At 31.9% G+C, this 19,527-nt stretch overlaps 1 protein-coding gene across 1 annotated transcript; it reads left to right on the top strand.

Annotated features, from left to right (window-relative positions):
* Positions 1-1,611: 1,611 nt before the first annotated feature.
* LOC134681102 (uncharacterized) lies at positions 1,612-19,215 on the top strand. The gene is made up of 8 exons (XM_063540529.1): positions 1,612-1,859; positions 3,090-3,611; positions 8,711-8,817; positions 9,285-10,529; positions 11,272-11,302; positions 12,680-12,966; positions 13,885-13,912; positions 15,544-19,215. Exons 1-8 carry the CDS (start codon positions 1,841-1,843, stop codon positions 15,837-15,839), a joined length of 2,535 nt encoding a protein of 844 aa, XP_063396599.1. The 5' UTR covers positions 1,612-1,840; the 3' UTR covers positions 15,840-19,215.
* The last annotated feature ends 312 nt before the right edge of the window (positions 19,216-19,527 follow it).

Genomic DNA, 19,527 nt, shown 5'->3' with positions numbered 1-19,527 from the left:
AAAATAGAATCGCAAAAAATACAAAAATACGGTATCATTTAATATTTCTATGTATCTTTCTAAACATTGGTGGAATTTTACGATATTGTGGATTTGTTGACACACATCCGTTCACAAATAGTGTTATATATCTAACATATATACTGTTTTGGCAATTCAGGGAAGTACTGTTGTTTATGAAAGTAAATACCTTACAACATGTTTCTTTACAATGTAGAGATACCATTTGTTTTTATAAAATATGTCCCTTTTTGGAAACGTTTTATACTGTTTCTTTCTGAAAAAAACTGTATTCGTTTGAACATACATTTCATCTAGTGTCAAAGCATCTTTTCACTAAAAATCAGAATCATCAATCTTCATTTGAAACAAATGTAACCCTTGTCAAGTGTGTCTTTTGATTTGTCTGATTCATTCGACTGAATATTATTTGATTTTTTTGTATCTAGTTTGTTTTTTTATTTTGTCACTTTGATTGGTTAATGGGACAATTCAACGCATGCAGTTAAATAATTTCTGAAGTTTTGTGTCATGTTTAAAATCAATTTATTATCGTTTCCATTTTTCTTCGGAAATTTCAATTCTTATTTTTGGTAATTTTTTTGCCTTTTTATACTATCATCAATTAGTTGTTATAGTTACCACTGTTCAGACATGTATGTTTTTTAAGTTCCCCCATATTCAGCGTCTTTTATTAGATAAAATTGCAAATATACTTTTGCCCATACAGTATGGTATATTACTTTTGTACAATGTTTTTAAAAGAAAATTGACGTCACGAATGGACATTTAAATGTTGATGTGTTAAAGGGAAAAAAAGAATATCGAGTATCCATCTATGGCACACAATCAGTATGCGCATTGCAATAAAGAAAATACTGAAAATAACAGAACAGCTCTATTAATTGCTGTTCTTCATCTTAAAGTCAAAGTGAGACCTTGAGGGGATATATTGCCCTCTTCTCCGATATAAATTACAGGGTTTAGTGTTTCCGAAGTTCCGATAAACAGTACAGTCTAATGTGTAAATAAGGTAAATTGACCCCGCCCAAATAAATGTTCAAACAAGTTGACAAACTAAATCTTAGGGAATTGAATGAATTGCCGGGGAGCGAGACTTGAAACCCAGACAGGGTTGGTGTCTTATAGTAAGCTGTTATCACTCATCATGCGAATCCACATTTAGTTGAAATTACTCAATTGGGAATAGGACACATCCGAAAAAATTAAAGATAAGACGAATATGATATTATCTAAACTTGAAATAAGCTGATTTGTTGGGCACAGTCTGAGTAGTCGTAGTTATATTAAACGGTAAGAGCTGAAGTATTTAATCAATTTATTTTTGAAGTAGTTTTTCACTAACATCCTTCTCGCATCATAAGATAACATAATCATAATTAATATATTGTCACTGGTAAACAATGTTCTTGCTTTATTACATCGAAAACTGCAGTCAATTCCTTCGTTTTAAAATCAAAACATTGTAATAAATGACGAATATAATGCCTAAGATCACTGAATGGAGTATTCACATATTATGCAGCATACAGCTAAATAAAAAAAACATTGAACTTATTTTGACTCTAAATTTATCCTTTTAGTAAACCCTGATAACGCATTTCCCTTTGCTGGCACCTCTGAAGAATTTCTCAAACTGCTATCCACTGGCACATATGAGTCGTTTGAAAATAGGGTATTCCTTTGTGGAAGTTGTGCATGTGGAAAGTCCACCCTAGCAAGTGTTCTTATTGGTAGCCCAATACCGCGTACATGGCAATCAACAGATGGATTAGTCATACACTTTGGGCGTAACGGTATCAACTTGGAAACGTTTGAGATGGTTCCCTTACAAGGAGGTAAAGTTTGAAAATTGTAAACCGTAATGATTGACGATGCATACGCATGTGTCATACTTAAAGAAAACATTAAGTAGTCGGACTGTATTTAAACTGTGTTATCAAACATTAATTTAATAACTGTATTATTATTGTCGATTAAAAAAATAGCTGTACAATTTATCAAACTGATAGTGATTGAATGAATATACAATGTACCAAAAAGGCAATCAAACAGTTGAAGTAATGAAGTCGACCAAAATGTGGTCAATAGAAATTGAAAAAAACGACAATTGAAAGCAAAACATTGCACAAGAAACTAAAGACTAAAAACCGGGTTAAATTCTAGTGCGTCGAGATGAGAAGCAGTTCCTACTTATCATGCTGCACTTATCGTTCAAATAATCAGAACAGAGTCGAAAAATTAATAAACTAATTGTATTTTATAAACGACCACGTCTATAACAAGAGGAACTGTGACTTTTGAAACTTACACTTCGCAAAATTCTTGTTTTGGTGTTTATGAGGCAGATATAAATGTAAATATAAACAAGCATATGATATGTGGATGGAAACCTCGAATATAATTATATTGAAAATAAAAAGAAGAACACAATTGCATAGTATGGTTAAGATTTTGAAGAGAGATTCACCCAACTTAAAAAAGGTTTTAAGGAGGAGTTGCTAATACACTTGGTATACTTAAATAAAACAATGGCAAAATCCATGCTGTGGTAAATGAAACCAGCTAAAAAGATGTGAATTAAAAAGCAAATGAAGAGGTGTCCAATACCATTATAGGATGAGACTGTGATTTTATCTCACATGATGTTTTCCTGTCTAGGGGATGGTCCATATGTAAAACAAAATCTTGCAATAAAGTAGTTTTTCTGTCTGTATATGAATGAAACGATTTTGGTTCACTCAATGTATTTACTACTTTATTTACAAAAACAATTGTCTTCTCCAAGACTTAATGAATGCTGAAAACGGGTCTCTATTAAAAACAATTTACTAATTGTATTATGTGGGTTAAAGACTATAAACACTTGAAACCTATGATACATAACAGGCTTGATAAGTGTTGCTTGCCTACATCTGTCGATGTCCTTCTCATGTCCTTTTATTTAGTCTGCCTCGATTTACTTTTGTTTTTTACTCGTTATACATATGGTTTTCTCAGATAAATGTTCAAATGTGTTTACTAATTTTCTATATTAGAAAGTAACTGTGTGTGTGTGTGTGTTTTAGAAGACAGAGGTCAAAATGTACTGACGAAAGTTATAATCGGAAAGCCTACTCGTGAAACTAGCACATGTCAAAGTCCTGATACCCACCTGGACCAGCACATTGCGCCATCACCAATTGGTACTGATAATCTGGAATTAAATTTAATGGCTATAAGGAACGAAGCCAGCTACAGTTCCAAAGTTTCTCAACTATCCGATGCTTGTTTAACAAAATCTAAAGATTTACCGAGTACAAAAACCGTCAAATCTAAAATAAAAAACACGCCTTCAATTAGTCTGCCAAAAACAAAGAAAATTGAAGCATACGCTGTACATGAAGACATTTTGAAAGAAGTTAAGAGTGGTCAATACAAAATCAAGATTGCCCCTTCAGATCTGGTTGACTTTGGTGGTCAACGATCGTATGATATGACCCATCAGTTATTTGTTCAGCACGGTGGGACATTTGTCATTATGTTTGACGGTAGTAGAGATTTTCATGAACCACTGAAGGAATATCCTACGGGAGATATTTCTAATGAATGTAAGTATAACATAATGGCAATGTAAAATATTTTAATTTACCATAACATACAATAATCAAAAAACATGCACCCTAATATGTATTGCATTTATTAACATATGTAAAATCCTCTGAAATGTCTTGAGATGAACAATTAGAGAGATCTTATACTGCAATCAGCTATTTTACTATACAGATAAAGCTATACGTATAAACGTAAGCTTTATACGTCAATGACCCCAACTAACCTATAAGCCCCGCCTCCTTATTGTATTTCATCAACAACGATACGTCACGACCATGACAACGTAAAGTAACAATGGTCAAACTTTTATGAATTTAAACTTTTATGTCTTCAAATTGGTTATTTATATACCATGGTTATCAAATGTTATCAATTAAGTTCATTTTCCCTTTTTAATTCCTTAATATGTCAATGTTTTACCGCCTGGACTACGCTCTTAGGGAAATACCCCAAAATGGTACCCCAAGAGGGAAATTCCAAACACTTTTTTTAACAATTTTTGTTACATAGTTTTTTCATTTATAAATATTTTTTTTCGATTTCAGTATAAAAACAATATACGTATAGTGTCTTGAAATATGAAATTTATTTGTATTCGGCACGAAACGGGAAAATGCTCGGTAGAACCTCGCATTTTCCCGTTTCTAAGCCTCATACAAATAAATTTCATATTTCAAGACACTATACATATATTGTCTAAATACACGTGAACCGAGCGATGTATTAATCATTAAATTAACAATATATTTTAGTTATAAAAAAGTTAAAACTTCCCACTTACTCGATCCACGGTCTTCCATATATCATTACATCTATTTATTATGTCACTACAGCATACACCATTCCCATTCACAATACCACCAGTATCCTTTCACATTTCAATTGTCGAAAAGGTATACACTGTGGTCTCTTATTTATTACGGTGAAATATAGAAGGTATAAAACCACCGATTCATAGCCCCTTTGCTTTCTATGTTAAATTTTGTAATTTCAAGCTTTATTGGCTTCTAGTCGTAAGTTCAAATGAAGTACAGATGGGTGCGGTCCTAACCTTGACAAAAGTTAACTTAGAGTTAACTTATTGACTGCTTTCTAAGTTAACTTGATAATTTTTAAGCAGTCAAGCAAGTTAACTTCGTCGCCGGTGGACCAGACCTACGGTCTGCCTTTTTAGGACTGCTGCAGACCTACCAACAGTATTACTAACAAGGACGTATACAACTATAAATATCAAATATACTTCTTTCCAAAGATATACATAATATAGTGCAAATATGGTTGTATTTGATAGGTAATGTAATATATATATTTCGTGCCCGTTATCATTGTAACCATGATCGTTTTTATAATTGATAGATAGTCAGATCACAGATAAATTTGTGTTACAAGCAAGTTTTATGCGTACTTAATTTTCAAATAATTCATTTTGTATTTAATACTGTTAATAAAAGGGAAGTATTAATTTTACTTTATTTTCGATGTTTACACTACGAAACAAAGATATTAAAAATATTTTTAAAAAATCGTATAGAGCGGTCCTGGTTACAAGTTAACTTAGTGTTGAGCAGACCAGCCAAAAGATAACTTGGGAACAGGTCTGGTTTTGATCGGATTTGTCAAAGCAAAAGTTAACTTATGTTAACTTTGTGGCAGGACTGGTTTCGAAGTTAACTTATGTTAACTTTATGACAGGACTGGTTCCGAAGTTAACTTTTGACAGGACTGGTTCGAAGTTAACTTATATCAATAGCGGACCTGTTTCCAAGTTAACTTTTTGGCAGACATAAAACCAGTCCTAGGACCAAGTCCGCTTTTCAAGTTAACTAGATTTTGGTGCTAGGACTGGTCAGAGCAGTCCTAAGTTCGGTCACAGGTTAACTTTGACCAGTCCAAATGACTGATTATCAAGTTAATTTGCTGTACAGGTTTGGACTGCACCCATCTGTAGCAGTTATCTCATGTCAGAACTGTACCTTATCCTGACATGTATTGAAAAATTAACATACCTTTAATTGCATATTAGAGCAAACTGGTTCCCGCAAGTTTGATAGTACAAACCTTTTTGTTTAAATTATTTTTACAGAAGGTATTTTCCCGCGTTATAAGTTTGTTAAAATTTTTGACAGTTCAAACAGGGTTAGTTAACACTGTTTAAACGATGCATTTGTTTCTACTTCTTCTGTAACGTTAAACAAACTATAACAAACAACACACAATGTTTACAAAACTTTGGTTAGAAAGGAAAACAATACATGCCAATACTAGTTCACTTTGTTATATCTAATAAATCGGTTAAGAAGATATTTCATCATTACAGACCACAGAAATATAACCCCCGTTTGTCTATACATTGTTTAGTGCTTTCATTGCGTGGCTAAATATTCTAACTTATGAAGTCTTTTCTAGCATAATCATTCAATTAGGTAACTTTCTATCCAAGTCACAATATGTAAATAGAAAACATTTATAGATCAAAGTATGACCTTCTTCAATGAGCTATAACTCACACCGTACAGATAGCTATAAAGGGCTCGAAACTTACAAGTGTAAAACAATTTGAATAGGAAAATGAGAATGAGAACCCCATTATCAAACATAAATCACTGACACAGGTTCCTGACTTTGGACAGATGCACAAATAAATACAGCGGTTTTTCAAGTTTTAAACCGGCACTAACCCTTACCATAACATTTCTTTAATTTGAAATATTTTTTTCAGAAAAAACAAGTAAACATTCAATGAACGAACAATTTGAACTATAATCTTAAAAAAAAGCGGTTTAAATATAATAACGTTAACGTACACACGTATTTATGACCGGGACAAACTCAACAGAGGCTTGCATATCCTTTGAGGGAAATTATCCACCATTTAGGCACTAATTTGATCTTGCGTTGGATGATGTATCAAAAAGTACAACGAGTTTTTATACAAAGTTATCATCAGAAGTTATTGATTTGTTTTTGAATTCTAAATACAATTAAAATACAAGTCGGTAAAGTGTTCTGATCTGTAGTAGAAAAGAAGAAAACAGACAAAACGCAGTCAATATTACAAAAGGATATGTTGACTGAAGCTCTTATTGATGCATAATTAAACCTGAAGATTCATCCGACCTAGCTTCAGATCTTATCACTGTGTGCATGTATTCAGACCATTTTGCATGTTTCTCTTTCTGGCAGACTTCTCTCATATTGTATGCCAGTAAAGTTATAAGCAAACCGTCTGAATAATTATATAACTATTTTAATGAAAATGTCTGCACCACAGTTGATCCATATGTAATATTTGTTTTTATTCATGTAGGTATAAACTAATTTTTAATTTCATTTTGAAATATTTTTGTTTGTCCCTGTTAGTCATGGTAATAGTAGGCTATCTATATCTTACATGTCTTATTCACATGCCTCAAGACGTTGAATATTACATTCTATGAAGAAACTTAACATTGTTGTTATGTCGACTGTTATTCCAGAAGCTTCATAGGGATCACTATCTGTCATTCATGTCAGAGTCACAAAATTTAAGTAACACCTTTCTCAGCAGACTGCTTGATATTTGACATATTGCTCGTAAAGATTAATTCCAATGTAACAAAAATGGACCCCAAGCTATCAGTCTCAATCTTGTAGTATGTGTATGTAATATCATCAAATACAACATGTATGTAAATATCAAGACTGAACAAATGTCGCCATATCCATTTTAGACAACAAACGTCTAAAATAAGCACACATGCTAAAATTGTGAAGAATTCTGAAATTTTACATGAAATAATGATGAAAGTACTTGTTGAATGTTCAAAGTATTGTAAAAAAAAACACAGCCTTTTTAAAAAAAATGATTTTAAAGTAACTACAGTATTCAAATTTTGAAAAGTGTTTGTAATATATGTAGTGATAATTCAATACATGTATTGGAAACAAAGTGTAAAAATGCTAAATTGTTGGGCTGGAAAGGGATCTTTTCAGGACTCCTTTTGTAGCATATTTTCAATCAAAACTAAGTTAAACTGCATTTGATAAAACAAGATAGGCAATAAACATTAGTTCTGTCATTATTTTTCTTATATTTTGAATATAACATAGATTTGTAAAGTTTCTCATGTAACCAATACAAAATTCTTAAATACGGCAAAATTGCCATCATGTCCATCATAAATTGTTATTTTATCGTACGAAGGTACTATTTGCCGATCACCATTTTCTTGTATTTTGTATATTCATATATAAACTTCATGCTGTATTACATTTTTTTTTAAACTTAACATGATCTTGCAAGATTCAGGTCTTTAAAGAAGACAAATTTTGCTAAATCGGCACTTTTTCAAAACCATGTCATATCAACCACACAGTAGGGGTATTGAGAAATGTCAAAACTTTGAAAGCTATCCTACTTTTGTTCCATTTTAAGTTGTTTGTTAAGATATAAGTTATCATTAATCTGCAATTTTTCTATAATAATACCAAACAACAGGTCAAAGTACCATAAAAATATGCTTAAAATGGCCTTTGTCAGGACAAAAATGGACAATTGTCGAATGTTCATCATACACAAATAATGGCTGAATATGTTTTCAAAATATTTTGCACAAACAGTTGTTACATATAAGGTATTAATAATACAAAAAACAGTCTGATTAGATAATTTTGAATTCGGACAATTTTGCATGGTTTTACCACAGACTGATTAAAATCTTGATGGTACAAAAACACTCGTTAATTGACATCGTTATTATCGTTTTAATAATGAACACACATTTCCTTTCTCCTTAAATATAGTTCTGGAACCTGTGCATGAAGAACACGAGTTTTTATCGAGCACCAATTGTACTTTAATTGTTTATATTCACCCCACATTTACTAAGTTAAGATTAGTTTTATTTACATACAAGAAATTTCTCGGTATTCCTATACGAGAGTTCATTAAGACAGAAGAACAAGTATACTTGGTTCCGTGTTGAATACCGTACCTTGACCTATAATGGTTTAGGTTCATAGATTGAGACCTGGATAGAGAGTTGTTTCATTGGCACTCATATGACATCTTCCTAAATCAATTATTTTAATTTTAGTGTTTATATTTTTGTTCTAGCTATTGTGCGACATTGGGTCAATTCAATACTCACCTACTGTGTTGATGATAGTGATGTTATGCCTATGATCGTGTTTGCTGCCACCCATAGCGATCTGCTTCCGGAGGTAAGCTTTAGTTTGTGAACATGTAGTAATCAATAATGCTTAAAAAAAAGCTACAGACTACACACCTTTATAAATTTTCTAAACAATATTGTAAAGCGAAGTATGATATACCATTTAATGTGTTCTTTCATTTGTTGATCCGTTAGTCAAATAATATCTCGTATTTAGTCAGCTGCTTCATAGTTTTGGATCCGTAGAACATCTTCTTCCTGTTTGCCGGTAATGGAAGGTTTTAATTTGATGAATAAAGCTAAAATGTCTCTTAACATACCGACTTAGTATTTGGTCCACAAATTTGCAAGAATTACTTGTACTTTAGTTATGTGAACATCATTCAGATCTGTTTGATATTCTTCCTGTTTGTCAAGACATTCAAATGCAAACAGTTGTATGTTAAGCTAAGATTTGTACAATTAAATTAACGTTACCAGTTCACGTTACAATTTAGTGTCATGTATCAATTTCAGGATTTACAGAAAAAAATGAAAACAGATTTTGTGAAGAAAGTTACTGACATGTTTGGTAGCCATGAAGGGAAGATACACTTTGTCTTCGATCCAGTTTTCTTTATAAATGCTACAGACAAAAACGACCAGGAAATTCAGAATTTGAAAAACCAACTTGTCAGTATTGCCCAGAACCAGCCATCTTGGGGACTACGACGGCTTATGATTTGGGTTCCTCTTGAACTGTTGATTTCAAATATGAAAAAAGACAATGTCAATATTATATTTAAATCACATTTAGCTGAGGCAAACACAATGAATGGAGATCTAGCACTGTCTGATAAACAACTTGAAGACTTTCTCTTAACACAGCACGCGTTGGGCAAAATCATGTATTTTGATCAACCAGAACTTAACAACTTCATCATTCTGTATCCTCCTGCATTGGTCAACATCTTGAGGTCATTTATTACTGATGAATTGTTTTGGCCAGAGGATGAAACCCTTAGAAAAATCCTTAGAAACATGACTGATACTGGAAAGATATACAAAAAAGATCTCATGAAACTGTGGCAGCAAAAAAGATTCCGCACTCACATACCAGATGATGACTTCAAAGAATTCGTTATTCAAGTTCTCATACATCTCGATATTTTGGTCCTCCCAAAACGATATTTAGGTAAGAGTGATGCACACGTAGATTATTATTTGGTACCATGTACAGTCAAAGATAAGATGCCGATGTCATTTCTAGATGACAAATCATTTGCAAACAGAACACTTTCTTTGGTCTATCGATTGCAGCAGTCATCCATACCATCTGCACTTTCCTTCAAACTTATTGGAGCAGTAAGTGGTATATGGCCAATTATGGAGTTAAACGGTCGTCCATTATTATACCACTCCTCTGCCGTGTTATCTGTTGATGGCAATACCGAGTTCCGAATGATTGTAGAGGACACAAAAGTTATTGTCTACCTCACACACATGTCATCTAAGTCGTCTATCTCTCCAGATATTGCAGCCAGCATACAAGAATGTCTAACCGCGACTCTAGAAGTTGTTTTAAAATTCTATCTCAGCACCATTGGAAAGAGCCACAAAACGGCAAATTTGTCAAATCTCTTTCAAATTGAAGTCGGGGAAGTGTGTGACAGATCACCCTGCACGATATCCATTTCAAAGGCGAAATTAAATTCTGACTGGGTATGCAACAGCGGGAATGAACATTCTTCCAGATATTCTTTACTCTGGGTTTTTAATAAGGTACGTAACATTAACTAGATCATCGAACATAAAAAAAAATTCAGGAAAAAAAACATAGCTGTCTACATGGACCCGTCGTAGAGTTGTCACTTGTTTAGACGAACTTGTATATATAAAGGTTTATCCTCTCAATATACTGTAAACCAACTTATTTTCGCGAGCGATTTATTTTCGCGACTTTCGTGAGTAGAAAAATAACGCGAATATAAATTGTCGCGAATATGTAAAATTGTTATCTTTCCTTATTAAAATACATGAAGTAAATTAGAAAATCGCGAAATTAAATAGCCGCGAAGTGGTATAAAAAGAGTAAAACGCGAAATATAGTATTCGCGAAAATAAGTTGGTTTACAGTAACTGACGTACGACTTAACTGTCAAAAACCTGATCAATACGAGTTCTGACAGATGCTTCAATAACGGTAAAATAAACAATTACCAAATAAGTCCAATAATATCATGCATAATGGCCATATCTATGTTAAATAAGATTAAAATTAAGACGAAATATTTAAACTGTTCTCAACAATATAACAATGTATTACATGATATTAAATGAAAAAGGAGACAAAAAACAAGATAACAAAGAGAAAGAAAAAATAAGAAAATTCAGGATTTAATCTTATAATTAAAATGCGTTGTTGTTCTTTATCATAATTGCATTAGTTCTACATGTTATATTATCATTTCCGAGGATACCATGTCATTTTGAAATGTATCATAATTAAATAAACGTATTTCAGACACAGGACGAATGTCCGGCCACTTGTCCAGGTAAGTTATTGTATTTCATCATTATCATGATTATATATGTTATAATACTAAGTTTAAAAAAAAGCCCAAAAATGAATAGATTCTTGCGTACGAGGCGCTTAACCTGAGTTACTTTGTTAATCAATATTAGGAAGGATATCATCAAGAGACAAATTAGCAAAATAGCAAAATATTTAACGAGAAAACATTTCGTTGAGACTCTCAGAAAGCAGACAAAAACAAAGAAAAGCGGGGTAGCTAACAATGGAACCATAAAAAAACAATTTACAAAATAAGACAACAGGCCAAACGAAAAAAATCCAAAACATAGAAATATAAAAACAACCAGTCCTGAGATATATCACGAACAGATAAATATTCAGCAACGAGAACATATGTGACCTAAATGTCCAGATGGTAACGTTGTTCGACACCAGTTAAGTCCTGAATCAAATGGCAAAATCAATAACTCAAACATTTCAAACGAATGGATAACAACTGTAATATTCCTGAACTGGTACATTCATTTTCTTATGGGGCAAATGGTAGATAAAACCAGCCTATATCGCTAGCTAACCTCTCACTTGTATACTAGTCGCATCAAAAAGGTAAAATTATTAAAAAAAAAGGATTCAACAGTCAACATTGTGTTGTAATCAACGCGGAGGTAAACGCGAAAGTAAACGCGCGTTTACTTTTAATGTCTACTGCAATTTCAGAGTTAACGCACAGTTAACGCGGCGTTTACATGAAGTGCACGCGAGTAAACGCCGCGTTAACTTTTTCGGCCCGTCTACATGTAATGCTTGGTCTGCACCCAACTGTAATCACTATGAAAACAAACAAATGTGTAACAAAGGATCACAAACAGGCATATAGACTTATCACATTGGAAAAAAATTAAAGACAAGAAAACAAATATTTACAATCGCACAATAATACAATAATGGAATATATAAGTACAGAACCACGTCATATGTATCAAAGAAACACAAAACGCTTGTACATTAAATAACTTGTGCAATAAAGTAATTTCTATCGTCTGAGAGGTGAATCCAGAAAAGTGTCTCGGAAGAAAACAATTTACACAGTAGTATTTTGTTTTAGACATAAATATGCATGAGATAATTAGTATCCTCGTTTGAATTTTCTTAATATTGTTGAAGTCTATAATTACTTACATTGTACATCCACTTCATTTGGTAACTTGGGCAATTATACATCAATCATCGCCATATGTCCATGAATAATATGTGTTTATAATTCCTGAATGTGCTACATTTAAGTGTACGCTAGCAAACATTATGATATAGTTGTATCCTTATATGTATTTCTAACGTTATCTGAAGTATTCAGTTTTCGTTAATTGCTGTGATGATGATCTTTTATACAATTTAGGTCTTTCAAAAACTATCTTGCCAATATCCCCAAGCGAGCAACATCTGTCAAGATTTGCCGATCAGCTTTCCAATAATAGTTGTAGAGAGTTGATGATTCGTCTTGGTTTACAACTTAAAGATTGGGAAGATATTGAGGACAATTACAAAGGGATGTCCCTTATTATCCGAATCATGGCATTGCATTGCTGGAAAACAAAAAGAATAAAGGGAAAGCCGGCAAAATCATTTAGTAATTTGCTGGATGCACTAACAGCCATTGGTGACAAACGTCATTTACTTTGCAAGGTTTGATTTTTTTTTATATACGATCATATTATGCATGCGTTGTTCAATTGTAGTCTGTACGTCATCCATGCATCCTTCGTTTTAATATAAATTTTATATTACTTGATCTATTAGATTTCAAAAAAAACATTTTGAATATGTCTTTCGAATATAAACACGCTTTAAAAAAATTAATCATATAGCATGTATCAAATATTAAAAATGGAGAGTCGTCATGAATTAAAGCGAAAGTAGTGAAAAGATAGTAAATTATCATAAATCGATTAGGAATAAGTAAAAACAAGGTACTCGCTAGAACTCATTAAGGAGCATGACCGTGTGCGTCCACAGGGTAAGCATTTTGATGAATTGGAGTTTGTCCTTTGGCATCATTAGGCTTTTCGGTGAGGTTTCCTTGCGAAGTTTTACTTTTAACAATCCAATACACCGTATCTACTCCGGTGTTTGTAATAACTTCAGATTGAGAAATATTATAAATAATCAAGCCTGTTACTCGTACCGATAAGTATACATTAATTACATTCAGATAGATGTTTGAGTTGATATTTGTTATAAGTATCGCCTATAAAGTAAATGTATTCGTCGGGTACTTCTGATTCATTATTTTCGTCGGTACCAAATTTTGTGGATTATGGGACACTTACAAGTCTGCATACAAGCCTATTGAAAATTTGCACTCCTATTAACATTTAATATCGTGGTTTACGTGTACCCATGAAATCCTTGAAAAAATGGTATCCAACGAATAATAATGGACATACAGTTCTTGCTTTTGTTAACATGATGATGTAATGGGTTGCAACGATATTTTTCTTATACAAAAATACCCATCGTTTGCTTTCACGTCTTTTTCGTGTTATGTATTGCCTTTACCAAATTTTATAAATTAGGAAACAACAAATGCTTTATTCTTTCCAGGTGTTCAGAGAAGACACAGATTTGTTAGGTAACACATGTATAGTAGTTAAAGTAGTCAGCTATATATGACACTGAGTTGATATTTAGAGTTAAACAATGAGTCGCCAATATTTTTATTTTACTCATGAAATATGGGGGTAATAAATGTACTGATATTAAATATATCTAATCATTCAGCTCCTTTTAGATAAACCTATTTGTTCTAGTCATCGTATAAGTCAGGTTGGTACGACCTGAAAAATGTGAAGTACATCATTTAAACGGCAAAATGATATAAATTCTTGTTTTTCAATTACACATACAAAAAAAGACTGCAAAAAAAAACCCAATACATTTGCATAAGGTCATGACGTTTTCTTGTCTAACATAACTGTAGTGAATGGCGTTATTAACGCAAGATTAACATATATCTCGATCAGTTAGATTAAGTGTTGGGATACAGTACAATATTACATATATACATACATGTTATTTTTATTTTCATTTATTTTCGTTAAGGAAAATGTATGTATTCGTCAAAAAATCTTTTCGTGTGTTATCTTAGATTAAAAAAACCACCAACATGAAAATCTCTGTCATCACCATGATAACCGTAGTTTCAATTATCTGTTTTTAAACCTTATATTGATTTATTGTTATCCCCAAAATCAGCTGTACACGGGTCAATATTACAAACAAATTGTATATAATAGAGATTTATTTACATCTTACGAACACATGCATAGTTTAGCAGCAGTCACATACACATTTTCAGCAATACAGCATGCCAGACATTTTTTTACATATTTGTTGTTCAAACTTTTGTTGTGGTTAAACATTAATGCCGCTTTTTTTGTTTATTTTAGTGAATGTCAGGTAATGTTTAGTTTCGTAGTTTACCTGCCGAATACGCGTACAATTTATCTAAATATCTCATACAAAATAATCGATCGTTGAAAAGAGTTTAAGGCGCGTTTCGTTTTCTTTGAGTTTAAAGATTTATGTATGTTCAACTTGCAGTGACAACTATTTCATGAACAATCATACGTTGTTCAATGCAATGTTATTTTACATTATAGTTATATTTTAACTGGATATATGACATCTATATATTCACTAATGTAATACATTTGCAATCCTGTCTTCGCTTCTTTGTGGTAGCATTCAATTGTGATAACCCTTCTAAAGCAAACAAGAACAACATGTGTTTGGTCGAGTTATGTGAACCATTATTATGGTTCGTCTTTTAATCTTCAAGGAAGTTCCTGTCTTTTTTCGGCCAGAGGTTTTTGGTTTAAACCTGGTATCATCTTCTTGTTAAATTTCTGTAATATCTTGTCATGAACAGCACATACATTGTAAGGTCACTCTGTGAACTATTTAGCCATCCATTTTTCCCTTCTGTGTGATTTGTCATGTTGCTTAATTTGTAATTTTCTTTCCACTTTTTTAATTAACGTTATTTGTTTTTTTATGTATTATTCTTAGCAGCAGCGTACTCAGTTACGCAGTCTTTATTGTTTTTGAAGAATTCAAACATTTCATAGAGAGTTATTTTGATATAACAATTCAAATTGTGACATTCAATTGACCTCTGCACTTCGATTTCTTCAGCAAGAAGTTCCTTAATGAAATGAAACAGATATCTGTTAAATAAATATGCTATTATTATTTTGATAGATATTGCAGATATTCGTCTTCAAAACGTTCCGGACGACAGTGTTCTAAATGGTCTTCCCAGGAACCTTGGTAACTGTGCCATACAACTCGGAATTGAGCTAGGAATTACAATGAGTTCGATAAATGAGACAATGGTACGTCAACACAAAGATATGTACAGTCAGATTTATGACATCCTGAGGAAATGGAAATCTTCACGAGATGTGAAACCTACAATATATAGGTTGATGCTTGCTCTGGAACGTGTAGATATTGGAGGATTGAATTATCTGAAGGGTGTATATCTGAAACAATAATATGTCTTCAATCTTTTATAGAAAATTAACGTTTTCTCTCCACTTGAGAGGATATCGTTTATAATCCTATATCCATTTTAACTCTAAGCGTTTATCAAAGAAAACAATTAACTAATGTTAAAACATCTCGAGAAAAATATAAAATTTGTATATCAATAATGATAACAAATAATACATAATCATAATGGAACAACCAGATATTTTACTAAAACTTAGAAAACCTGATTTCAGATAGGAAAAAAAAACGTACACCATATATAGCATTGAATGATTTTTGGTGTGTTGTTTAACTAACATAACTTATGACAGGTCATATGGCTTAGATACCTATGTATTGATTTGTAAGAGCTAATCAAGTAATTCTCTCGGATATTCAAGCAGCTCTTCGTTTAAGGGAGTTCGCTTCCTAGTTTCAAAGTAATTAACTTTTCAAAACACTAGTTTATATTGATAGGGGATTAATAAAGGAATCCAAAGAGTCAAAAAATATATAGGTCACCGTGCTTGTTTTCAAGATTTTAGCCATTGAAATTTTGGCGGGAAAATATTCTCTCTAGACTTTTCATAACTTAATTATTGACAAGTTGCAGTTCCCAAATACTGTTAAAAAGTAATTAAAATTTTATAAGTCTTTTACAAATGGCTTATCATTATACATTTAAAAGATTTACAAAAAGAAAAATAGGGGTCACCGGGCAAATTTTTTCAGGGCATTCAAATGAATAAAACCAGAGGATACTGAAAATCTGACAAAAAGTCCAAAAATGGCAAGCCAGCTTCCTTAACTTAAAGCAGTAGCAATAGTTGGTTCACCATCAATAACAAGATTTCAGGTTTATATCATGTATATTGTTATAAACAGATGGGATGTCTGTATAACATTCTAAAATGTTGTAATTTTAGAAACTACCGTATAGCGGGTTATTTTCGCGGGGTGTAAATTTTCGCGTATTTTCGCGGATAGAACAAAATCGCCAAAATAAATTCCGCCAATTTAAAAGTGTACATGCAAAGGTAATGTTAAAAATGTTGAATCCGCCAAAATAATAACCGCCAAAATTTTTCGTATACCTTATTCAATGAAAATCGCGAAATTTTACACCCGCGAAAATAATCCGCTATACGGTATTTTTCAAACAAAATGTTTGCATGTGACAATACACGGTACCAATTTCCCAGCACCAGAATAGCAGTTACTCAAATTGTATTTCTCAATGATGTTCAGGACTAAACTATTCTGACAATTTCAATAAACGTTGAGGACGAGCCAATCCAATCGAAAATGATAAAATATTTATCCAAACCCTTTCACATGCAAACAGGTTTTAGGGTACTGTCGTTATTATGTTACAAACTTATCATTGATGATTAAAACAATTAAGTTGATAAGACATTTACTAAATCATTTGTATGTCCATTAAAATATGCCTATTTTCGTCCAAACTGACTAAAGAGTGTATATTTCAAGCCAAGTTATACAAGAATAAACATGATAAATATAAATAAGTAAAATCAAAAACAGAAAAAAGCAATAGTATTCTAAAGTTTTGTTTCAGTATTTTTGTTGACGCTACTTCTTATGTTGGATTTTTGTACATTGATATATAAATATAACCATTTTCAAGTTGTTGTGTTTAACTTAAGCTTTTGATCGATTTTGATCCGTTTTTAAGAGAGATTTCTTACATTTGTTTTCAATTTGGAAATATGTTTTGCTTTTGACAGATCCTTGTAAATAACTGTCGTCCTTCGTCATTCGTCATCCGAGTAATTGCTTTTATTATATCCGATCAACAAATAAGCAAATGCAAGCACATTGATTTTGTAGAAAACCAAGATATATTGGTAAGGCGCGAAAAAACGCCGACATGTTTCAACATCATAAAGCGGTTATTGTCAAAACACTCTATAGGTTTATGATTTTTCAAACTGTTACAACGGAATAAATAATAATGTTAACCGAAGAAGGGTTAATATTGGTTAATTAAATGAAGTGCTAACAAATATTTGTAACTAATGTATAAGTATACCATCTTCATTAATTTGACATAAACAGATTATTATCCTTGTGGTCATAATTATAATCATACAGATGTAAATAAGTTAAATGTTCTTCGGGAGTAAATGGCTTTCCCAACATTTATTTGACAACGCCTATCAAGTACTTCTTCCCCTTGCACACAGTGGATGGTTTTATTAAAAAAGAAAGAACAAATGACAGCTGATAAAGTCATTGGCATGGGATTGCAATTACTTGAAAAAAGGCTACTTACCATTTCAAAGGTTTTGGTGAAAAACTGTTCTGACATTTTATGGCCTAAATACAAAATAATAGTAAACCAAATATAATTATAAACACTTTTTTGTTTTTCCATAACCATGATAACAGCGATATCGGAACTATATCTTAACATGCTTAATATACTAGGTATAGTTTATTTACGTATATAAATGAAGAAATATTGTTTCGACTGCGAGTATTAGGGTCAGCGAATTGATACAGTACATGGGCAAATGTATACGTCCCTTGAGTTTATCTGCTATATATTAATTTTATTAGAAAAACTTTTTTCAATAAAAATATTTGGAAGGCATGTATGGTTGAATTATTAAACATGTTAAAAGCAAGGTGTTAAGAAATGTCTTCAGATTATTTTTTTTTGGCAAAGTTTTGTTTAATTATCTCATTGTATAGCAAATTTTTGTACAATAAATAATATGTGTGTTAATCTCGTGATAAAATGAAAATTATTCTCAGTGGTACAACCAAATTGTCAAATAAATCTGAGACAATTCTGCTCAAATTGGTACCGTCTTGCTTAAAATCAAAATAAAAATGACCCCGAAATATTGTGTTGGAAAAATGTAGTTTTACATGAAATATGTAGTGGGAAATCGCAAGTGACGAATATTGATGGCCAAACTCTGTTTTACCATTTCTTAGTAACTAAGCAATTTTCAACACGGTTAAATTAATGATGCCACTTCGTTGTATTTATCCGTAATCATGTCTTATCGTTAGGGTTTGCAGGTTTCAACCCCCTCGCCCCCAAAAAATCAATTAATCAATAATTAAAAAAAATGTACAAACTATGATTGTAAATGAAAGGTTACATGGCATATCAGCTGACTTAAATTTTCGAACATATAAAGTTTACTGAATTCGTTAAATAATTTGGGCCAGCCTTCGTCGAAAGTGTTATGGTTGAATTGAATATGGAATGCAACATGATGTTGAATCTAATATTTAGAATAATATAACTGATGTAACACATTTTGTTCTTCATGGATAATTATATCAATGGAATATATGATTATGTAAATGTCATGTACACACCTAACATATTATGCTTGCAATAAAAGTTTGGCTTTATTATTCTTGTTACTTGTTCTTGTGAATCTCCTTTTCAAGACAGAGAAATACACATCGTAGCACAACATTTGTATCATTGATTCGATAGGACACACAACGTACAATATATAAATCAAGTTTCGAATATAATTCATTCTCAAAGTCTGCAATCATAATTAGAAAATATCATTGAAGTTTATTTATAAACTCTTTTACAATATCAGCATTTATACTAATTTTTACTTGGTAATTGTGGCTGATTTTTTACATACATTTTCAAAAGAAAAATGATGTATCCGACGGATTAAATCAAACCTCAGAATCTATAACATCCTT

This window comes from Mytilus trossulus, chromosome 8 (genome assembly GCF_036588685.1).
Source record: "Mytilus trossulus isolate FHL-02 chromosome 8, PNRI_Mtr1.1.1.hap1, whole genome shotgun sequence".
Classification (NCBI taxonomy): Eukaryota; Metazoa; Mollusca; class Bivalvia; order Mytilida; family Mytilidae; genus Mytilus; species Mytilus trossulus.
This window is presented reverse-complemented; position numbering and strand designations above follow the sequence as displayed.